Below are 22,060 nucleotides of genomic sequence, written 5' to 3'. Positions count from 1 at the left end.
ACAGGGGTCGAGGCAGGAGGACAGGGGGGCTTGCAGGCGGTGCCCATCCCCAAGGCCCCCATGGGCTATGCCAGGCTGGGGGGAGCTGCTTTGGGTGTGCCCTCCCTAGGCATGAAGGGGTTAAGGGGCCCTGTCCAGCTGTGCAGTGCAGATGTGAGATATGCAGATGAGGCAGAGCAGGTTTTATAAGGCGGGTGCAGCCCCAGCACCCCACAAAGCCCCAGTGCCACCCCTATAGGTAGGTGCCACCTCCTGGGGAGCTGCTGTCCTGCTCCAGGGTGGTGGGACTGAGAGGGGGCAAAGATGGGGTAGGGGGGATGCTGGGGTCTGGGGGCTATTGGGAGCCTCCCTCCATCCTTCTCTGGGGTGGTGGGACTGGGGGGGATAAGGGGTGCTTAGGGGGGTGCTGGCGTGGGGAGGCTATTGGGAGCCTTCATCCCACTGTGGGGCAGTGGGACTGGGGGGGGACAAAGGTGGGATTGGGGGGATGTTGGGGTCTGGGGGCTATTGGGAGCCTCTGTCCTGCCCTGGGATGGTGATACTGGGGGGTACAAGGAGGGAGTAGGGGAATGCTGGGATGAGGAAGCCATTGAGAGCCTCCATCCTGCTCTGGGGTGGGGGGACAAAGAATGGGTAGGGGGGATGCCAGGGTGGGCAGCCCACTGGAAGCTTCCATCCAGCTCCAGGGCAGTGGGACCGGAGGGACCGGGATGGGGTAGGGGGGATGCCAGCATGGGGAAGCGGTGACCCGGGTGCTGTGTCCCTAACGGTGCTCTCCCCCGTGCAGACGCTGCTCGCCGCCCGCCCCGCGCGTGCTGCCCGCCGCCCTGGGCAGGATATCATCATATACTGTAAGTTCGCTATGAGACACTACAGTATAGATGATGTACTCCCCTGGGGGGCACCCGCCCACCGGCCCGGAGCCAGCAACATGGGACCCCGGCGTGGGGCATGGAGGGATGGGGGGCATGGGCCTGGGATGTGGGACACGGCACCGGGGGCAGGCTCGGGGGGCACATAGGGTGGGAGCTGGGGGGATGAGGCACCCCCAGTGCGAGCAGCTCCAGGCTCAACCAGGGACCCGCGGCCGGCGGGGAAACCGTTACCATTACTGAGTTTAGTAATGGTAACGGTTCTGCCGACGGTCGGGCATGCGGCACGGCATGGTACAGCACAGCATGGCACGGCACGGCACAGAACGGCATGGCACAGCACGGCACGGCACGGCACGGCATGGCACGGCACTGGAGCCCTGGGATCGGGCACAGGGCAATAAATGTGGTTACGGCACAGCGGCTCCAGCTCTCCTTCCTCACCATATCTCTGGGGTCTCTGGGCCCAGCTGTGGGGCTGGGTCACTGGGATGTACTGGGGTGTTAGGGGGTGCACTGGGGCATGGAGTGGGACAGGGAGCGTAGGGGTGCGTTTTGGGGTACTGGGTGCCTCAGGGTGCGGTGCTGGGGGCACGGGGGTGTGGGCAGGGTGCTGGGGTGTATTGCTAGGTACCCTGGGGAGAACTGGGGGGCACTGGTGTGTGTTTTTGGGGGACTGCGGAGACTTGGGGAGCATTGGGGTGTATTGCAGGGGAAGCACTCGGGTGGACAGGTTGCACTAAAGAGGGGAACTGGGAGTACTGGGGCTCACTGGGGAGCATGGAGGAGTAGTCGGATGCATAGGGTGGGTTGGGGGGGGGGCTGGGCACCCGGGGGTGCACTGGGATGGACTGCGGAGTGTCATAGGGGGCATTGGGACACATTGGCGTGTGTTGTGGGGGGCACTGGAACACACTGGGTACACTGGGGTGCACTGCAGGGGACACTGGGGTGCACTGGGGCTCACTGGGCTGTGTGGCGGGGGCACTGGGCACACTGGGAGCGCTGGGCTGTGTGGTGGGGGCACTGGGCTGTGTGACGGGGGCACTGGGCACACTGGGAGCGCTGGGCTGTGTGGTGGGGGCACTGGGCTATGTGGCGGGGGCACTGGGCACACTGGGAGCGCTGGGCTGTGCCGGGTGTCTCCGCCCTGCACCGCGCGGTGTGGCCGGCAGGGGGCGCTCCTGCTCCCACCCCCGCATCCCCGCCCGTGCCCCCCCTCCCCGGCGTCCCGCACCGCCCGCCGCCCGCTGCCGCCCCACAGCCCCCCGCGGCGGAGCGCGGCGCGCTGGTCCCACCCGCCTCCTCTCTATGCTCCCGCCCTTTCCGCCAATGAGGACAGGCGCCGCTCGCGCTCCCACGCTGCCCCGCGGCGGGGCAAGATGGCGGCACCCGTCACCTTGGTGGCGGCGCGGGCGGTGCGCTGGGCTGCGAGGGCCGCGGCGGCGGGGCCTCTCCTGCTGGGGCCAGGTGGGGCGGCCGGGGCCGAGGCCTCGCTCCGGGGGCGGCCGGGGCCGGGGGGCGGTGGGCGGGCCGAGCCGGGGTGGGTGCGCGGGGGCTGGCCCGGAGGCCCGGGTGAGCGGGGAGCGCCTCCCGGGTAGCCGCGGGGGGTGGGGAGGAAGGGAGCGGCGCGATTTTGGGGGCGCTTTGGGTCCGTGCCGGGTTTCGGTCCATGCGGTGTTTGCTGGTGCTGTCGTTCCAGCTCGTCTCCTGGAGAGCTGCGCCCCGCGGGCCGCCGCGCCCCCCGCCCGCCGCAGCGGGAGCAGCTCCGCGCTGGGCAGCATCCTGGGCATCCCCGCCGAGAAGCCGGCTGACACCCTGGGGCAGCACCCGCCGCCCGTCGCCACCAGCAAAAGTGAGTGGTACCAGCTGCCGCCCGGGTCCCAGCGCTGGGACCGATGATCCTGGCCCCCTGTGGGCTTTTAGCAACGTTCACGCTCCTTCTTTCCCCTGGTAGAGGAACAATACCGTCTGTTACAAAATCGGCCTGACCAGCCCCAGAACCCCAAGGTTTTAAGAATTGCCATCATTGGAGCACCCAACGCAGGGAAGTCCACGCTCTCTAACCAGCTCTTGGGCAGAAAGGTAAAGCTGGGCTGGAGCAACGAGTTCAAACTGCTAAATTACTTTTTTGACGTATTCTGGCTGTGTAACATGTTTAGTTTCTTACAGGTTTTCCCTGTCTCTAAGAAAGTGCACACAACCCGATGCAAAGCCCGGGGTGTTGTCACGAGTGGGGACACACAACTGGTAAGCTTTCACACCTGCTTCCGCCTGGGGCAGTGGGGAGTATTAGCCAGGAACTGTCAGGTTTTCTTGTTTGTATCCTACGGGGTTGCTTCTAGTTGCACAAATGGGAAGTTTTAGCTTGGCTGCTAACTGCAGACAAACTTAAAAGATTCGTCTTTCCTCTTTCTAGATCATTCTGGACACACCTGGCCTCACTAGTCCCTTTAAAGCCAAAAGGTATCACCCACCACTCTTGTGGGGAGAGCGGGCCAGGGGTGGGGTTCCTGACTGTCAAGGTTTGATAAAACCAGAGAGTGATTTCCACTGGGCAGAGTTTTTAAAATAGGAGTGATAGGAATGTATATTTTTAGCCTTATTTTGGTCCCTTTGAGTTTTTTATGGTTGCAATTTCAGTAGCACACACAGCCTGTGGCATCCTTTGAGCTCTGTTATGTTTGATTCTGCATATGTGCATGTAACAAGGGATGTCACAGCCTGTAAGGCAGCTTTGTGTCAGCTGGGATGATGGAAAACACTAGATTTTTCCCCTGCTTTGAGAGGAAGGAAGAGGATGGTGATCAAGTGTCTGGCTTACTCATTTGTATTTGTCTTGCAGACATAAATTAGATGAAGCCATGCTGACAGACCCATGGAACAGTGTGAAACATGCGGATTTAGGTGGGTACTCGGCTCCTCTTGGATCAAGCCAAACCCTTTATCTGCCACAGAAGTTTACAGCCCTATAGCTGTGGCATCTGGATGTTTACTGGGCAGCAAAGGCAGCTCTGGGAGCACGGAGTAGGAGGGAAGAGCAGTGAAATTATTTGAAATATTGAGCTGAGGAGGAGATAAGAATTGCCTGGTGCCAAGGGGAGGTAGCTTAGGGTAATATTTGGGCTTGGATGTTAAGTTTTAGCATGTGTGATGTCATTAGGATGGCAGGTGTAAACTGCATTTAATTTTTTTTATCAATTAGAATGCTCCTTTTTAGTTCCATCCATGTGCTCTCCTGTAGAAGAGGGGGAAGTAGCAGTACGAGGGAAGTGGACATAGGCCGTAGGGAAGCTGAAAATGAACATTTTGAAAAATGCAGGTTCATCATATTTCCCTTGCTCTTTTCTGGCAGTTCTGGTTTTGGTGGATGTGTCGGATCACTGGACACGAAACTCCCTGAGCAAGGAGGTGCTGCGATGTCTTTCTCGGTTCCCCCAGATCCCCAGCGTCCTGGTTCTGAACAAGGTAAATGAGGAGCTTGCTCTTTCTGCCTTCTACAGTATGTTACACTGGTGTCTTCAGGCAGTACCCAGCATCAGCAGTGATGTGTTTTCGGGTCACTGAGTCTGGGTGTGCTAAAGGACACCGGTTTCCCCCACTGCACCGGAATATATAAGTGTGTGTAAATGTATATATGTATACATGTTGTATGCTCGTGCATCCCTGAAGATACAGGCTGCAGACTGGGGTTTAAATCAGCTTTGGGAAGAGGAGCTGGCACCACAGTGGGGATGGCCAGCGAGAATCTTGACCGAGCTGATGGAGGTGTTGCTGTCAAGATGACGGTGTTTGGACAAACTGTGCTGGAACTGCTGACACTCTGGTTTGGCCTCTGGTCAGAAGACTGTCTGATTCTGTTGCAGAAGCCTTGTCCTGCAGCAGCTGCCTCCTGTGGGTGGTTTCTTCTGGCTCCTTCAGATCCAGGGCCTAGCTGCCAACCTCATTTAGGACAAATTTGTGACACCTCTCTCTCACTTTAGGTGGATCTTCTAAAGAAGAAATTTATCTTGCTGGAACTAGTAAATGACCTAACAGAGGGAATTGTAGGTGGAAAGAAACTGGAAGTGACATCTGCATTTAAACATAATTCCTGTTCTTCAGCGAAGTCTCCTCTTCATATCACTGAGGCTTCTCCACCTGAGAATAGGGCTCCTGTGTCTCAGTGCCTGCAGGAAACAGATCAAGCCCAAGAAGGCTCTAGCTTGGGCAAGAGCAGTGATACGAAGGCTTCCGAGTCCAGTCTTGTCACAGAAGCAGAAGGGGCAAAGCACTATGGACTCAGAGATCTAGAAAAAACGAAAGGCTGGCCAGGCTTCCAGGAGATCTTCATGCTGGCAGCTCTCCATGGGGAGGAGGTGGATACGCTGAAGGTAACTGCAGTCTGAACCTCTGTTACGCTTTGAGGCTGGTGTGCTCTTACCCTTGTGGGACCCCAGTACTTCATACTGAGCTTCATCTCCTGTGAGGAAGCAGCAGAGCTGCTGTTCTTGGCCTGGGATGTGGCAGAGGGATGTGTTGCCTGTCACGGTGGGGTGTGTCTGTACTGTATCTCCAAGTTTTCTGTACAGAATTCTTCTTTGGAGCTCTCCAAACAGCAGCTTCTTTGTAGTGATGCAGGCACCCAATACTTTATCTTTCAGCTACCAGATATACTGTGGGCTTTTGTAACTCATACAAATGGCTCTAGGGAGGTGTGATCCTTTGGTGGGTTTCAGGAGCTTCCCTTTCTCCTTTCCCAACCAAAGATACTAAACTGCCCTGATGCCTGACTAGCAGCAGTGTCCTTGTAGGTGACTTGCTGCCAGATGAGCACAGGGGTTGGTGGCACCGTGTAAGTGGTACGTGAAAGCTGATGGGTGTGATGTGTGTTTTGTGCTCACAGCAGTACCTCCTGATGCAAGCTAAGCCAGGCCCTTGGGAGTTTCACAGCGGGGTCTTGACCAGCCAGTCACCTCAAGAGATCTGTGATAATATAATCAGGGAGAAGATACTGGAGTATCTGCCACTGGAAGTGCCCTACGGCGTGGTTCAGGTGGGAAGCATGCACAAGTAGACTTGCCTTTGAGCTATTTTATTGGAAATAGTGATGATGCGATGAGAATCCCTCTGTTTGAATCTGTGAAGTCTTCCAGAGTTTTAACAAACCCTGGAGGGTGACTTGGGACTTGCCCGTGAAGTGCTCTGAGACCCTCTCTCTGAAGGGGGGCCACCCTTGCATGCCTGTGTCGGGGAGGGAGCGGTGTCTGTGGCTCCTGAGGCACTTTGCAGGATCACTGAGTGCACGCTTGCTGTTGCAGGTGACAGAGATGTGGGAGGAAGGACCGAGTGGGGAGCTCCTCATCGTGCAGAACCTTGTGGTCCCAAGGAAGGCTCATATGGTGAGTAACGGCAGAGAGATGGGGCATGGGGGGGTGTGAACGGAGGTTCCCCAGGTCCAACACATGTGCATCCTTGCTGTGATCCCCTTTCCCTCACCTGGGGGGGTCTCTTGGGAAGAGTCAGGTGCCTGACCGGCACAGGCTGATCAGTAACAGCTTACACCTTTCTGAAGTTGTCCGTGGTTTGATCTTGAGATGTCTCTGACTGCTGTGTCCCTTTTCATTGCTTTGGTGGCTACTCTGCTGTTTTCCTGGGTGGTTTCTCCCCGCAGTTAAGCAATGTAAGGATGAGTACGATGATCTTTTCTCTGGGTTTTAATACAGATGATGTTGATTGGAAGAGGAGGTAAGGTTATCAGCAGGATTGCTCAGGAGGCTGGCCAGGACCTGATGAACGTTTTCCTGTGTGATGTCTGCTTGAAGCTCAGGGTGGAGATGAAGAGTTGAGCTCTTTGTGTATGTTTCAAGAGCCCTTGAGCTCTCTGGTCATGTGGAGAAACCGGTCCTGTTTGACCCTGTGGGTATCTTGGCACCTTTGTTCAATCCAGAAACAGAGGATGATGGAATCAGTGTAGTGGGCCGCCATGGAATATATTATTCTTTCTGGGAGTAGCCCAAACTGAAATAAAATCTTCAGACCTTCTACGGCACCTTATCTTGTGGACACTGGGCACGGACATCAGAGAAACAGCTGCACCTTTACAGAGCTGTCATCCACTTTTGGGCTACGTTCTCCATCCTTGCTGTGAAGCGTTTGTGCCTGGAAGGTCAGGAGCAGAACTTGCCTCTTAGTGGACAAAGGGTTGCAGCGAAGGGTCGTCAGTACATGCCTCTCACTTCTTCTGAAGGCTGAATCGCTCCAGCAGTGGTCACACGGGAGGAAGAGGCTACCCCAGCCCACGAGGTGGTCTTGTGTCGGCTTTGCTCCCTGCCCTCATGGAAGTTTTGCCCAGGCAGCCTGAGTGGCAGGTTTTCTGGCCACCTGAAGTGCTCTGTAATGGCAGAGTGTGACAGAGGGAGCTCTTAAACTCTCTGTAGATCATAAAGGTCGGTGGTTTCCAACTCCTGTGTGGGAACCCTTCCTGCAGGCTTGTGTACACCACCCTTTTAGATGACTGCCAGCTGCTGCTTTCATTTTGACCTCTTCTGTGCGGTAGTTTGTAAAAATGCTTGTTCCTTCTCTTTCCCCTGTCACACTTCCTAAAATGACACACCTCCTAAGCAGTTTGCTGTTCCTGGCAGGTGGTACTTGCTCCGAAGGCTGAGTCTGGTCTGGGAGTTCCTGGAGAAGTGAGAAACGGAACCATGGTCCGTTCTTGGTGTGTGTATGAGCTGCTTCCCTGGGTGCCGGTGAGAGGAACAGGGAAGAGAATGGCTCATTGGGCTTGTGAGCATTTGCTGGAGCATATTAATCAGAAGGGGAAACAGAGCAGGGAACAGGCGTCTTTCTGCCCCTGTGCATTTTGTTTCTGGTGCGCAGTGGGGTCCTGCCTGTCCACATTTCTGGATGTTTGGCTGACAAACAAATGTTGAGTGGCTTGGTCTGAAGATGCCACTAGCGGCATCTCATAGATGTTTACTTCTTCAGAATGGCTTGTTCGTCACGCAGAACCAGAGCAGACTCCCTTTCTTAGGAATTTGAATAGTTTATTGCACCAGAGTTACTTCAAAGTTACTTACTCTTTGCACCAAGGTCACAGATACAAACAGCAACTAAAGAAAAGCCCCAAATGGGAGCAGCAGCAGGTTCTGCAGATCAGGGCTAATGGGGTGTTGGTATGGACAACATTTGGCACAGGTCAGGGTGAGCAAGGTTCAGGGCTGGAGGAGCAGGGCTGTACCGAGGGCCGGGGCACTGTGTGCCATGCTGCGGAGCCCTTGGCATGGAGTGCGGTAGAGCTGGGCACCGTGTCCACATGTCTGGGCCCCTGCCCTCCCTGCCCATCTGCACGTGGACCTGGTGTTGGAGGCTTGAGTTTCAGCTCCCCACGCAGCTGTGCTGGGGTGTTTGGAGCACTGGGTAGCCTCTGGCCAGAAATCCAGGTAAATCTGCCGCGTGCTGTTATAAATGCACATCCCTGAGGAGTTAGGAGAGCCTGGGCTGCTGCCCCAGCAATTGAGTGAAGAGATCTGGTGGGGACGCTGCTCCTGCCCGGAGCCCAGACCTGCTGAGCAAATCCCGTGCCCACCGTCCCTCTCTGGTGGGACCTGGAGGAGGTGCTTTACCAGCGTCGGGAACACAAGATTATCTGGAAAGCAGGCTTGGGAAGCCTGCACAGAGCCTTGTTCCCCCGAGCAGGGGATGCGGTGGTCCCATGCGCGCTGATCGCCAACTTTTGTGTTTTCCTTGCAATAAAAGAAGGTCCCAGCCCCAGCGCTTGCCGCTCCTCTGCTTCCCTCCATTGCCCCATGCGCTGCCATGTGCTCCCAAAAACCAGGGCACTTGTGTCTTTCCATCCGTCCCGGTCCCGCTGCCCCAGCCCTGGCTGCGGGAGGTGATGCCGGGGGCGGGGGGGCGGGTCCTGGGGGGTCCCGGGCTCCTTCCAGGCGGGAGGAGGGAGGGGGGCGGGGCTGAAAGTCTTTTGCCACCCCAACCTGCAGCTCCTTAATGAGGTTTGATAATTAGGTTAATAAGCCCGGCGCTGCAGCCGGGAGGGGCTGTAATTGGCTTCAGCGGGGCGGCGGGTGCGCGGCCGGGAGCCGGGCTGGGGCCGCAGGGTGAGGGCGGGACCCCCGGGGGAGCCCCCCAGCCGCGGCGCTGGGCGCTGTAGGCGCTCCCGGGCGCCGCCAGGGGGCGCCGCGGCGCGGCCCTGCCCTCTCCCCCCCTCCCCGGCGGGGCCGCGCGTGCGCGGGGCGGGGCGGCGGGGGCCGTTGGCGGGCAGCGCGCGTGCGCGGGAGCGGCTGGCGCAGCCACCACGGCGAGAGCGGGCGGCGGCGGCGGCGAGCGGCGGGGCCGGCACGGGCACAGCGGCGGCGGCGCCATGAGGCCCGGGCAGGGGCACCGAGAGTAAGTGCGGTCGGCAGGGCTGACGGGCGGCCGGCGCCTCGGCAGGGCGGCGGGACCGGCGCGGCCCGCCCCCCCCCCACCCCCCCATTGTCCTTCCCGGGTGTCCCCTCCCCCCATCCTCTGAGGCGGCGTGAGGTATCGCCGCTGTCGCGACTCTCCCCTTGTCGCGACAGCGGCCTCGGGGCCGCTGGCGGGAGACGGCCCCGGCCCGCCCGCCTCCCCGGGGGCCGCCTTCCCTCAGCCCGGAGCTCCCCGGCGCGTCCTTGTGAGGGGACGGGGGGAGCGGCCCGCCTAGGCCCCCCGCACCCCGGCCCCTCGCAGCCGGCCTCCGTCGCCACTGCACGGCGGGAATCGCGATAGCATGGCAGCCGTCGCGACAGTGAAGTGCCTTCAGGAAACGGCGGCGGGGCGGGGGGGGGGGATTGCGGTTGCAATGTGTGCAAATCCTTTGTGTAATCCTTCCCCCAGCCAAGTGCTTTTGCAAGAGGTATCGTTAACAAATTGTTCGTCGTTTTTATTTCCTACCAACGATTTTTTCGAGCGTCTTAACGCAAGCGTGAAGGCAGCTGCGGAGCTTGACTTGTCTGTTTTCAGCCCGCTCGTGCAAGCAAAGTCCTTAAAGGCTTTGGCCGTGCCGCATACCAGCTTCCCAGAGCAGCACCTGCGAGGGCTCGTGGACGCCTCTCATCCTCCTCTTGGCATCGCCTCCCAGCGCTAGGTACAAGTTTTAGGCTAAATTGCAGATGCCAGTCACTTAGTTCCGCGAGAATTCATTGTACTCGCTTCTTGCCGTGGGCCTTCATCCCATCGAACATCGCAAGAAAACCTAAGCTTACGTGGAAAACTTTTTGCGACGGTACTTTCAGCTCTTTAGTGCGCAAACCCCGTTCTTTGTTGCGCCGGTAGCTGCAGGAGAGCACGCTCTCAGTAGATGAGGTTGGGTTCCCGAGTGATGTCATTTGTGCTGGAGCAACGGTGATGACTTTGTGATTTAATAAATCCTACTGGATGTGTCGGGCTTCGTGATTTTATGTGTACGCTGTAGAAACTTCATCTGATTCAGCAGCCGGCTGAGAAAATTCTGTGATCGGTGCTACGTAGGCAGTAAGGGAGTATAGTGATGATAGCTGCTTTTTCCTTTCAGTGCTTGTATTTCTGATCAGGTCTTTTTTCAGCTAAAGAATCTGAACTTGTTAGCGGCCATTCGTTTAAGTAAATACCCAAAACAGTGGGGAGAGATGTCGTTGAAGTATATTACAGATAATAAAGGTGGAGAGAGCAGGCTCACGCAGCCAGCAGCCTGGGGAGTGGAGGATGCAGGGAGAGTGTTCAGGCGGGTCTGCTGTTCTGTAAAGCCAGTCCAGAGGGTCTGAAAACTCTGGAGGGGAAAAAGCAGCAACAGAAAGCGAGCAGTGGCAAATTAACTGACCAGTAATTCTCAGTTAGGGGAAGCTTTGGGTCAAAAGCAAGTAATCGTCAGAACAAACAGAGGGTGAGATGTGTAGTAAAGACTGAGCTTTTAGGAGAAGATACTTCCACAAAAGAAAGGCTATTTATTTTTTAAATGATGCATAGTGAAGTTGGGTAGAATTTCTGAGGTGAAGAAATCAGAGACTGACCCTTCTCTGGGGGAGTCGCGGGTTGAGCTGGAGCTAGAAGATGTGCTGATGAATAGGCTCTAATTTACAAGCATCGCTTCAGATATTTTCAATATTTCTCAACTATTTTAAGAAGCCATATTGAGTTCAAGCCCAACCAGCCTGGCGGTCTAGAGAGAGAAAGGATGCGTATCGCTGGGACAAGAATTAAGCAAAAATAGATAAATCTGACATAATGGATGACAAGGGAAAGATGATTGCTGAAAGATGTTGGCATGCTCTCTGTTCCTTCATGCTTGGCATCTATTTTGTTGTGTTATATGGCTTTTGAAGTGTAAAAAAAAGAGAAGGAAAAGATCTCATTTTGTGCTGAGATAATAGAAAAGGCAGGTGCTTAAATTCTGTTGAGGATCAGCTTTGATACTGACATTAAGTAGTGACCTTACTTGTGGTTACCCTTCTGTCATTTTGTAAACTTCTCAATTGAATAAATAGTGCGCTTAGCAACAAATAAATACCATTTAATGAGATGGTATTTTTGATCCCCCTTCCACTTCACATTGCAAATAGATTCACACTTTTATCTGCTTGAGCACAGCCTGGGGTGCTATTTCTGTTAATAACATTAAAAAATATGTTGGAGAATGTCCACGTAGTACTGTTTTTATCTCCAAGTGTAAAATTAAGGAACCCTTGTGTTCTCTGTAACTTGGATATTTGCCTTAAGTCTTATTTGTATTTGTTTCAAGTTGGCCTCTGATAGATGAGCTTTTATATATGTTTGCTTCTGGGAACTGTTAGCAGATCAAGAGGCGAGGATTTTTATCGAGGACTGAAGTATCTGCATTTCCCAGAAATGCAGGCTACTGTGCGATATACAGGAGACTTAACTTATATCCTTACCCGCACTCGCTGAAAATGCCTGGTTGTGGAATAGCAACTTTTATAGGTGTTTCTGCTCTACTGCAATACTTTTCCTTTTTTTTCCCCATCTTGGCTTGTCCATTTTTCTTTATTATTCTCCAGTTTTGATCTCAACTCATTACTGGCCAGCATACAGAAGTGGGGAGAGGAGGAGGTAGAGGTGGTTACCCTGACTGCCCCCACCCCAAAGCATCCATTGCCGAAACATTTTGTATCCTGTATGTTGCTGGCTTGCTCATCTTCAGCGAGGTGGTAGTGAGGATAGTTACTGATTTATGAAGATGGGAGATGAAGTAATGTCCATTCTGTATTTCTCTAAAGCTCAGTGACTTCTAGGGCTCTGGGATTTATGGAATTACTAAATACACCACCAAGAACATAGCCACAACCTGGCTTGCTTGATTTATTTAACAGATGATCAGAACTTTTAAATAATTGCTTTAAGAACATGTAGTTCACTGGAGTACTACACCCAGCAATTGAGTAACAGGTCCCACTGTCGTGTTGTAGACTGTAGCTGGGGCATGCTGACTCCTCTAAGGCTTCTTTATGGGGTGAGATGCTCCTGAAGGTAAAGGTTTCACAGTTTTCTGCATCTGTAATGGGGTGTATCACCCCACCATTTTCAATTTTCAGCATTTTAAACGTTTTCAAACTAGGAAGTTAAGTGAGTAATTTAAATTTGTATTCCTTCTGTGGTATGCCATATTCCCATTTTTCCATTGTATTTTGTGACTCGTATTAAAACCTTAATCATAACGGTCTTTGAGCAATTTTTCTTTTAATTGCAGATCGTTAGTTTGAATATGAATGTTGAAATGAGTTTCTCACTCTAGTCATCTTTTTTCTTTCTAAAAAAAATTGCTTTCCAAATACTGATTCAGCTACTGGGGAACAGAGCTCCTGAAAAGGCTTTCTGCTGACTGGCATCCAGAAAAGTTGTTTTTAACTTTGGCCAGAGATGTTTTCCCAATGGATTGTATTCCTCAAAAGCTAAGCTTATTATCTGGAATAGGCATAGCTTAGCCTTGGTCTTGCCTACACCTGGAGCTGACAGAGGCTGGTGTGTTCATTGGCTGCTGGTTTCCGTGTTTTTAGTAATTTGATTTAAGTGGGTACTTAAAACAGCAACGGTGGCTGTGGCCCATAGCTGATCTGGCTTCATAGACTCTGTAGAACTCTCTTCCTTAATTTGGTACATTCTGTCTGGGTGTCTCTTCATGCCTCCCCACTCATTTTGTATTTGGTATGTTGTTGCTATAATTATTCTCCCGATGTGCTGAGGAATTATGCATAGTTTACATATTCCTATTGCTTAACTTGTTAATACTGTGTTTGAAGATTAGTCCAAGTTGCCAGGGTTCATGAAGAAAACGGTGATAATTCTGTTATTGGAATAATTTCACAAGAATGTAGTTTGGCTTCAGTCTGGCTTCAGTATGGAATAGCAGGGGTGTAGTACTTGGGATGTGCTGGGGTGAAAACTGAGAGAGATTTTCAATGTAGGTTTTCAAGTCCCATGCAGCGATTCTGGTCTGCTGGATGGTGTTGTGCTTGGAATGCACGGAGTAGGTGAGTTAAATGGGTTATTGATGTATTTAGAGATAACTGAACGGCTCCAGACTTTTAAATAGATGCATTGATGGATGTATTATAAGGAAATGTATTAGAAAACAGGTTTTCTGTAAATGCCATGCACCTGAGACAAACCTTTAAGTAAAATTCTGTTGAATTAGGTGACAGATCCTGCTTCCAGTGGGAGTGGGCTCTCTAGCATCTTCGGTGTGCAATGAGTGAGAAGGGTTTTTTAATTTCTTACTATGTATGTAATAATGTGATGCAGAAAAGGTGAAGCATGAAAGTGAAGCTATTTTTAGTATTTTAAAGAAACAGTCAAAAAATTATCTACCAAGTGATACGTTGCTGACGTCTGTAGTACAGCCAACCCAATTAAGGTGCCATATATTGTTTCCAGCCGGATTCTGATTGTTTCTAATTTGGGAACCACGTGAGAGCGAATGGAAATAGGTGAAACGACATGCTTTGAAATTCAGAGTGGATCTAGTATCCGGTTGTTTTCTGTAATTCCACTTCTCGTACTTGGGCAGTCTCCCTGTCCTGCACTTTGCAGCTAAGATGGTAGCCACCCGCAGCCTTCCCAGGTGATTTTTTCCTATATGGTGGGTGTGGGATTACTGGCAGAGAAAAATTATTTGCTACTATAGGGAGAGCGGAGGGCAGTGGAAGAGAAAAGAAAATTGTGCATGTTTTTGGTCGGTAAAATTTGCGTGCGTCAGTGTTCGGTGCTGTGGATTTTATTTCTTCCCCCCTGACCTCAGCATATCCTTTGCTGTATCCTGCTATCGCTCTTGCCTGCATGTTGTTGAACTTTGAGCGTGTGTTTTAGAGGGCTTGCGTATCGTGGTCCTGCCCTTTCCTGTGGCTGTTGCCTTGCCACTCATTTTATTCCTCTCTGTAGGCAGATTCTGCATGCAGAACGCTTCGAAAAATGTCGTACAATTACTGTCTTGAACCAGTACCGTGTGTGTGTGTATATATATAGTATAAATTCTGTTGGATGGAAATAGCATTGTATGAGCCTTTTAAAAAAGAATTATGCAGATGCTCCCACTCTCTAAAGTAAACTTCCTCCCCTGCTAATCTTTTTTTAAATCTGGAATGGAAAAAGCATACATTTTTAACATCTGGAAAGGGGAGCCCTTCATGCCTACTGTATTCTTCTATCCAGCATTGCTTTTCATTCATCCTTCTATTCTGGCACTGGTTTTCTTCATTTTTTGCCTTCTGAGCTAGAGGAATGTCGCGTGCTTTGGCTTCATTGTGGACAGGGAAGGTGAGGTATTTGCTTGCCTTTCTCTTCCAGCTCATCAGTCTATTCTGATTCCGGGCTGGTTTTTGACTTCAGCTACAGAAAAGCCCTCAGCTTTTGCCTGGGATGGGTAATGTGTTCCTACAGCTGGTAATTCATGCATCCTTTGACTTTAAATTGTTCGTAACTATGCTGAGCATTTGTGAATGAGTGTGGAGGAAGATCAATGCGAGAAGAGGCCAGGGGAAAACAGCTCTTTTTCCTGGTCACACCATTGCCTGATTTTTTTGTTTTCCCGTCTGTGAACTCTTCAGTGTTTAAATTTAGAAATGGCTTGTTTTGGAACAAGTCACTTTTAAGATTGTTTCCAGAAGATTTGTGTGTAATTTAATCCCATTCATGTTTGCTGCTCTGATCTGTGTTTAGCCTGTTCTGTGAGACTTCAGGTTGCTCTTTCTCCCTGTACCTCTCCCAGTATTTTCTAGAAATTTGGAGTTTTTTCCAGTCAAAACTGCAACAGCGTTTATGAAGCCTCTCATACCTTTTCTATCCCCTGTTTCTGTTAATTGACAAGTGGTATTTTTAGAGTTGTTATTTTGTTAAAATAGCCTGAGTATTTTTAAAAAATGTAACTTCAGTTTCTCTGAAGCATCTCATTAGTGATTATTATTTAAATACTCTAGAAATGGAATGCATGTACTTAAAAAAAAAGGGGGGGGGAAATGAATTAGCCTAAATAATATATTTAATATTTCTGATGTATATTCTCTCACATTTACTATCTTTTCCAGCACAGCTTAGTTTAATATTTCAAGGCATCTTCTACTTGCCAGATTATCAATGAGTGGAGTTGCCAGCGAAGAACCACAAAAAGGCTTCTTAAAATGTGACAGTACAACATGACATTTCAACCACTTGAATTTAAGTTGAGGCAGGAAAGAATTAAGATTTTACATACTTCCATCTAGTGAGCATGAGGGAAATTGCATCCCCGGTTAAAATCCCAGCCATTCTCCTAGCGGTTCCAGTTGGGCAAGTATCATCTCATCCATTGGTCTTTGTTAAGCAGTTACTGCTGATAAACTGTGTAGCATCACAGGGCTGACAGATTTTTGCTCTCAAGTATTTATGTGGCAGCAGCTTTGCGGTGTCCATAAAATGGCGACGCACAAAGTTTAAGAAAAATCACCTTTCACCGTGTGGCGTTCGTACTCTCCTTCAGCGTGTTCTGCTCTATTTACTTGTCATTCTGTGCTAGAATTTCAGCTGCTTGATTTATGAATTGCTGCTGCTGAAATAAAATTAAAGTGACTGTTCAGTTATTTAAGAGCCAATTAAATCTGATTTTATTCTGATGTAACATTTCCAATGAAAGTTCATAAAACGCAGCCTGTGTATGAAAGTTAGATCTAAAAATGTTTAGTCTTTATTTTTTATAATCTGTGGTTTAGATGGCTTGACTTGCCAACTGAAATCCATTGCAATCTCACAGCAGTGAGTTCTGATGTTACTCTACATATGAAAATAAAATGGTTTTGGATCTTTTCAGTGATCCTATAAGAGCCTGTAGCTGCTGGTTGGAGAATGTATTCAGCCAGGATAACCAGATTTCTCTTGTTGGCAGTGCTTTTGTAGAAGTAATTTATTTACTAGACTTTGGTGACTTTCAAAGGTAGAAACAATGGGTCTTTGAGGACCAACATGCTCAATGATTTGTCCTGTCTGTACTGTCCTGAGGGACAAGCATTTATATTAGTTGAACTTCCAGTATCAGAATGTGCTAATTACTGTGAGGTCTCCCGCTCACAGGGGATGCTCAGGACGAGATGCTTTGAGAAAGGCAGCCCCAGAACCTTGAGCAGTTAGAGCAGAAGTGACGGAGTTTGTCGCGTGGGGTCAGGGAGCCCAGTTTGCTCTTAAAGATCTGGTGGGGCATGGACATGTCAAAAAGCTAACAGTACCAGAACATACCTCCTGTGTTTTGTTAACAATAAACACAGCAAGTGGAGAATGAGCAGGTACTTTTCATTATAGGTGGTAATTAAAATGTATCTCTTGATGGTGGCATTTCTTATTAGGGGAAATGGCAATGCCAATCCCAGTTTTATTTTGACAATGTTACACACTCCATGTGTTATGGCTTCTATGGGCTGGGAGGGTGCTGGCTGAGACTGTTTCGATATTAAGGGTCTGGCTTGCCTTATTTTTTATTTAAAAATAAATCATATTGATGCGGGTATAATTTTATTTCTAACTAGACAAGCCTGCACTAGCCAGCTCTCAGGTTTGTGGCGTCTGTCTCCGACAAGATCATAGATATGGAGAAAATGATTTATTTTAGTTTCCAACACTTAGATAAAACTCTGGTTTTGTGCAGATGGCGCTGAAAGGATAATGCATAGCTCAGACAAATTTGTGTAAAGCACTGTATATCTGAACCAGAATTCAAATCTTCAGTACATCAGCAATACTGAGTTCTATACTACTGTCATAGTAGCCTGGAGTTTTGGGGGCATATAGGATTAATTGCCATGTGGGGAGGTCGGTGGGGTTGGTTTACTCTGGTCTGACGGCTGTGTGCATCTTGGTGGGGGGCTTCCAGCTGCCCAGCCTGGTACCCCAAAGAGCTGTTGGGAATTGTCCGGCTGATGTTGGAGAATGCTTTGGGGTTTTTGGGTGGAAAACATCCTGAGCGGTGGCAGAGCAGCAGCGTGAAGATGCTTAGCTTTTTAGAGGGGGTTGGAGATGTTACAGGCATTTGGGGGGGTACCTGCTCCTCCCTCAAAAGCTTTTATAAAATGCTTTATTAGAGCGTGATAAAGAAAAATCTGAAAGCTGCACTAATTCTAAATAAATGTTTACTAAACAACATTAATGGATTTTAAATGTTTTTAGGAATAGTTATTAGTCCTTCAGCCTCGTATGGCGAAGGGAGTTTTGTCTCGATGGGGGGCTGCCATTTTAATGCTTCCTGGCAGGAGGCCTATTTTGATCATGCAAATTAGGTTGGAAAAAGTAGGCTAAGCCATTAAAAAGTAGGAGAGTTCATGAAATTTAAAATTTTTAAGGTGACTGTTTTTCTAATCGTTAACATTTCTGTTATTGTCACATTTGTCACTTCATTTTCCTTAATTCTCATGTCCTCATCCTTCAATGCTGACAACCCCAGTTCTGGTTGCCCTTCCATCCACGGCTCAAAATGGAAGCTGTAAGTCCGTTGGCTATTTTATTCCCAGCAAGGCGCTTGGAAATATTGCCACATGGTGTGTTTTGTTGTATAATTAGAAATGCAGATACTTTCTTGTTGCACTGTGGTTAATTTTTGCTATTCTCCTACCATTAATAGGGACTGAAGGTTAAACTTGGCTTGTGTAAACGCTGGGTATTTGCAGGATGCTTTTTGGCAACAGGGTTAATTCTGGCAGTGAGAAAGGGGCATGTGTGCAAATGGGCAAGGACCAGAGGCAGCACCCAGAAGACTGGATCCTCAAGTGGGAAGACACTGGGGTTTTCCCCAGGATGATCCCTTCACAGGCTTCACCTTCCCCATCAGTTTCTGGCCAGGGGACAAGCCGCTGGTCAGCAGAACGGCACGGCACTGATGGAACACGCGGTCCCACTGGGGATGTGGGGACAAGCCCCCTTCTACCCCTTCTGGCCAGTGCATGGATCCCGTGGCCACCATCCTGCAGAAACACTGCAGCCCATCCTTCACATCCCCCTCCTCCGGGCAATGAGCATGTCAGCAAAATAACCGTCTTGGTTCCTGCTGGCTCACGAGCTTCATTTAATCCTATTAATTTTTAATAGAAAATTAATATTAAGCTAGTGTACTTCTAACATGACTTTGCCTGTGTGCAGAAAGACCCTCGATTTTTGTTTACTTTGGAGGAGAAGCGTGTTGGATCCTGCAGGAGCGAGACCCTCCAGGCAGTCAGAGCAGTGTGGGGCTTTGGGTTGGGGAAGGTGTCTTTGTAGGGTTGTCACCTTCCGCAGATACATTAGTAGTGCTCTGCTCCACTTCCGTGATCACCAATGTTGCTTGGATTTCAAATGTTTATCACCAAAAGTAACGTTCTGCGATGGTGGTGTGTGTGTGTGTGGTGTGGGGTGCTGCTTGGATAGACCCAGGGGAACTGGGGATTTCCAGCTCAATGTGTGCAACAAGTGTATGGTGTGTCCGTTAGCGCAGAGCTGACCTGATCACCAGTGTCCAGTGAAAAATGCCGAGGGCTGAATACCGATCCTGTGACAGCTCCAGTAAATATGAATTTCAGCCATTTAGGGTTTCTGTTGGTGAAAAAAGAAAGGTGTATTTTTAATTGCCATTTTCACTGGGAGCTAATAAAAGAGATGGAGAGTTTGCACCCAGCCACCCAGCTGTGGCTTTGCCACAGTTGTTCTGCAGCCCCCAAAACAGTGAACTCGAAACAGGAAGGTCTGCTCTGTGAGTTGATGGTATCTTTCTCGTTAAGATACATTCTGGGAAAGTAAGCTGCATTCCTTAGCTCTTGCAAACCTTTTTAATTGTTTTTTTCTCACAGCCTTTGCCTGATCTTATCATGTAAATAATTGTTGCATCATATTTGCTTTATTCTCTTTACTGGGAAGTCAGTTAATTGCTTTTAATGGGAAGTGTGGGGGAAGCCTGTTACCTCTGCAGTGTAGATGAGCAGTGCAGTGACTACTGCAACACTTGCATTTCTCTCAGCTTTTCTGGAGCCCAGCGGGCAGCGAGCCAGAGAGGGGAGGCATGGATAGCTGGCACCTTGTCTGGCGTTGAGGAGCAGCCGTAAAGTTACTCGCTGTTTTAGACTCCATCATAAAAGTAAAGCTGCAAGCACTGATGTGCCTTGTGTTTAGGTATATCTCGTCTGCGGGAATATTCAGCCCGACTTCCCTTATGAAATAGTATTGTAGGGTATTAATTATTCATAGTCAGTTTAATTCTTCTTTCTTGCATATTTAATTGTAATAGCATGCTGTATGTCACAGTGATTTCCCAGAAGAACTGTATACCAAAGGAAAGCCATTCGGGTATGTAGTCTTAAATATGTCCGTGCTAATCTTTGTTGTTTAATTTTGGAGCAGAATGGGATCTCATCTGATGTTTCTTGCAGAGAAACAATTATGCAAAATCATGATTTTCCTTAATCTTCTCAGCTAAATTCTTCGAGCTGAAATAGCTGGTTTGATTTTCACTGATGACGTTTACGTTGCCTTGCTTATTTTATGAGGAAAAAATGCTTAATGGGAGGGAGGACGTGACTTTTGTTTTCTTCTCTGAAGGGGGGAACCTCTATCAAAGACTTTGGAAGTGCCAATCGATTCCTTCCAGAAGATGAAGGAAGGGAATAAGATTTTTATTGAGTTTTTCTCAGTGATCAGAATAGCAATGCCAAATGCTTGCATGATTAAGATTTGTCCTTTTTTTTTTTTTTTTTATCGACTAGGATGGGCTCTTAGTGGTTGACGTGAGAAAATATTGGAGGCACAGGAGCTGCAAATGCATTCACGATTTGATTTGCATTACTCTCGTTCTAGAACTGTTTCATGCTTGTAAGCCACTTGGTGAAACCGAATCCCTCGTGTTCGGAGAGCGAGGATTGTTCTCTGAGATTTACTGTAGGAGTTTAAACTTCTGAAAAATCTGTTTACAATGTGTCTGAACTGAAGGATAGAGGACACAGTAGAGACTGTTATCTGTTTACTGCTCAGATAAGGAGGTGGAATAGATTGCTGGCCTGTTTCTGAACTCTGCTTAATGAATGGTTGCTAGGCAAATTGCATCTCAATCAGCTTAATCCTCAAGATGTCATTTACAGGTCTGCTCTTTGTGAGGGCCAGAAACTGCACAGGCCAGAAATTGCTAGCAAAGCAGCTTAGAATAGCTTGTTCAAAAATTCAGCGTACATGTGTTGCTGAGCTGCCCAATTGAAAGTGCCTGTTGTCACAGGGCCACCGTTGCATGGCCAGGCGCTAGATTAGACGAGCGGTGATAGACAGGAGGCAGCAGCATCCTTAGCACCGTTTCTGGATCAGCACAGTGTATATCATAACGTTTTGGCACTGGATTAACGTGAAAGAAAAACGTTTCTAAATGGGGACTGCACTGCTGACGTGATGAAAGGTATTTCTGTTTTGGCCGAGTGTGCCTGGAGCCAGGTGTGATTTCAGGGTGCATATGTGGGACGTGATTAACTTTGGCAAACAGGTGAAAATGGGAGGTGGTGTTCACTGGCACAGGGCAGGGAGCTGGGGCTGGCCTTGGTGAGAGATCTCTAATCGCGAGAAGGCACGGGGTGGTTGTAGAAGGCTTCAGCCTGCCTCTGAAGCAGTGGACTTTCCCCCGCAGCATCAGGAGAGAGCCAATTAATTGCATATGCTGGTATGTGCGTTGCCCACATACATTAGGCTCATGATTTAATCCGAAGAAAGAAAGCTTTCCTAACACAGTTAAGCTTTAACAGTCTCTTAGTAAAGAAAGATAACAAGATACTTGTTTTTATTGGTTTCCTGTGACAGCGATTAATCTTCTTGCAGGCAGAACATGGTTCTTTGCTGCGTGGCTACACCTTCCTTTCCTTTGATGTATGTCCTCTGTGAATGCTGTGTGTCATGACACTGAACACTAAGTGCAAACTGGAGAAAGCTGGACTTGTTGAATGCTAAAGACATTTTTAGAACTGTTTATGATCACAGCGTGCCGATATGAAATGTTCTTGGCGTGGCGCACTTATTAAAAGTGTAGGTGAAAGCATAGTATGTGAACTTTGCAGTGCTTGCATAGTTTGGATGTGTAGAGCGTTTGTGCTACTCAAAACTACTGCTAGAATTTTAGGAAAAGATTATATTAAAATGTTGAGAGCCTCTCCAAATAAAGGGTAAATAAAACTTCACCTTAGTCGCTGGCAAAATGATGGTGGTGCTTGCATCTTTACCCTGTAGATGGGAAGAGGACTGTTGAACAGAAGACTTTGTGATCAGAGAGTGCTTTTCATGCAAATGAAGATTTTATTACATGCTGCTGAATCAGGGGCTTGTGTAGCAAGAACAGCACACAAGTGATAAGATCACTTTGTCATAGCTCTAAATTTTGCCCAGCGTGTCTTTCAGATCGCTGAAACAGGCAAGAAACGCTCTTGTTAAGGGCACAGCGGTAACTGATACAATATTTTGGGGGCAGGGCTTTTTCTTCATGGTACGATCCATCTGCAGTGATCGGCCACGTGTCCACAGCCCTGATTTCAAAGCAACGAGGAACTGCAACCTGTAGGTGACCCTGTGTAGCAGCAAGTCATAAAAGCTCCCATTCTTCATGGGTTCCCACTTCTGCTCTTGCCCATATGGGTGCAGAATCTCCTCTCAGCTGCAAGCTGGGAGCCCTTAGCGTTGGTTAGAGCGGTTTTCCACGCTTCTGGCTGGGATAGTCCGTGTTGCCTGTTCCC

General features: G+C 49.5%; 2 protein-coding genes across 5 annotated transcripts in view; both read left to right on the top strand.

Moving 5' to 3' along the window:
• Window positions 1-508: 508 nt before the first annotated feature.
• On the top strand, window positions 509-8,627 carry ERAL1 (Era like 12S mitochondrial rRNA chaperone 1). Of its 3 annotated transcripts, none has more exons than XM_040616325.1 (11): window positions 509-851; window positions 2,575-2,727; window positions 2,830-2,957; window positions 3,045-3,122; window positions 3,292-3,338; window positions 3,718-3,779; window positions 4,228-4,340; window positions 4,856-5,245; window positions 5,758-5,907; window positions 6,173-6,253; window positions 6,578-8,627. In XM_040616325.1, the coding sequence occupies exons 1-11, from the start codon at window positions 725-727 to the stop codon at window positions 6,698-6,700; spliced, it is 1,452 nt and encodes a 483-aa protein (XP_040472259.1). In that variant the 5' UTR covers window positions 509-724; the 3' UTR covers window positions 6,701-8,627. The 3 variants fall into 3 exon arrangements, with proteins under 3 accessions (XP_040472259.1, XP_040472252.1, XP_040472267.1); XM_040616318.1 differs by lacking the exon at window positions 509-851 and adding an exon at window positions 2,190-2,342 and having other exon boundaries at window positions 2,799-2,957; XM_040616333.1 differs by lacking the exon at window positions 509-851 and adding an exon at window positions 2,208-2,342.
• A 525-nt stretch (window positions 8,628-9,152) lies between these two features.
• FAM222B (family with sequence similarity 222 member B) overlaps window positions 9,153-22,060 on the top strand; it is a 38,819-nt gene continuing 25,911 nt past the window's right edge. For both annotated transcript variants that reach the window (XM_040616296.1, XM_040616262.1), the window contains exon 1: window positions 9,153-9,260. The gene's annotated coding sequence lies outside the window, so the exon portion shown is untranslated. The remainder of the gene's footprint in view (window positions 9,261-22,060) is intronic.

This window comes from Falco naumanni, chromosome 1 (genome assembly GCF_017639655.2).
Source record: "Falco naumanni isolate bFalNau1 chromosome 1, bFalNau1.pat, whole genome shotgun sequence".
Lineage (NCBI taxonomy): Eukaryota > Metazoa > Chordata > Aves > Falconiformes > Falconidae > Falco > Falco naumanni.
This window is presented reverse-complemented; position numbering and strand designations above follow the sequence as displayed.

Bases quoted from the DNA above. Each gene is read 5' to 3' on its own strand.
- ERAL1 (XM_040616318.1), top strand. From the start codon at position 2,205: ATGAGGACAGGCGCCGCTCGCGCTCCCACGCTGCCCCGCGGCGGGGCA. The intron at 2,343-2,574 runs GTGGGGCGGCCG...CTGTCGTTCCAG, and splicing joins GCCTCTCCTGCTGGGGCCAG to CTCGTCTCCTGGAGAGCTGC. The intron at 3,123-3,291 runs GTAAGCTTTCAC...TCCTCTTTCTAG, and splicing joins CGAGTGGGGACACACAACTG to ATCATTCTGGACACACCTGG.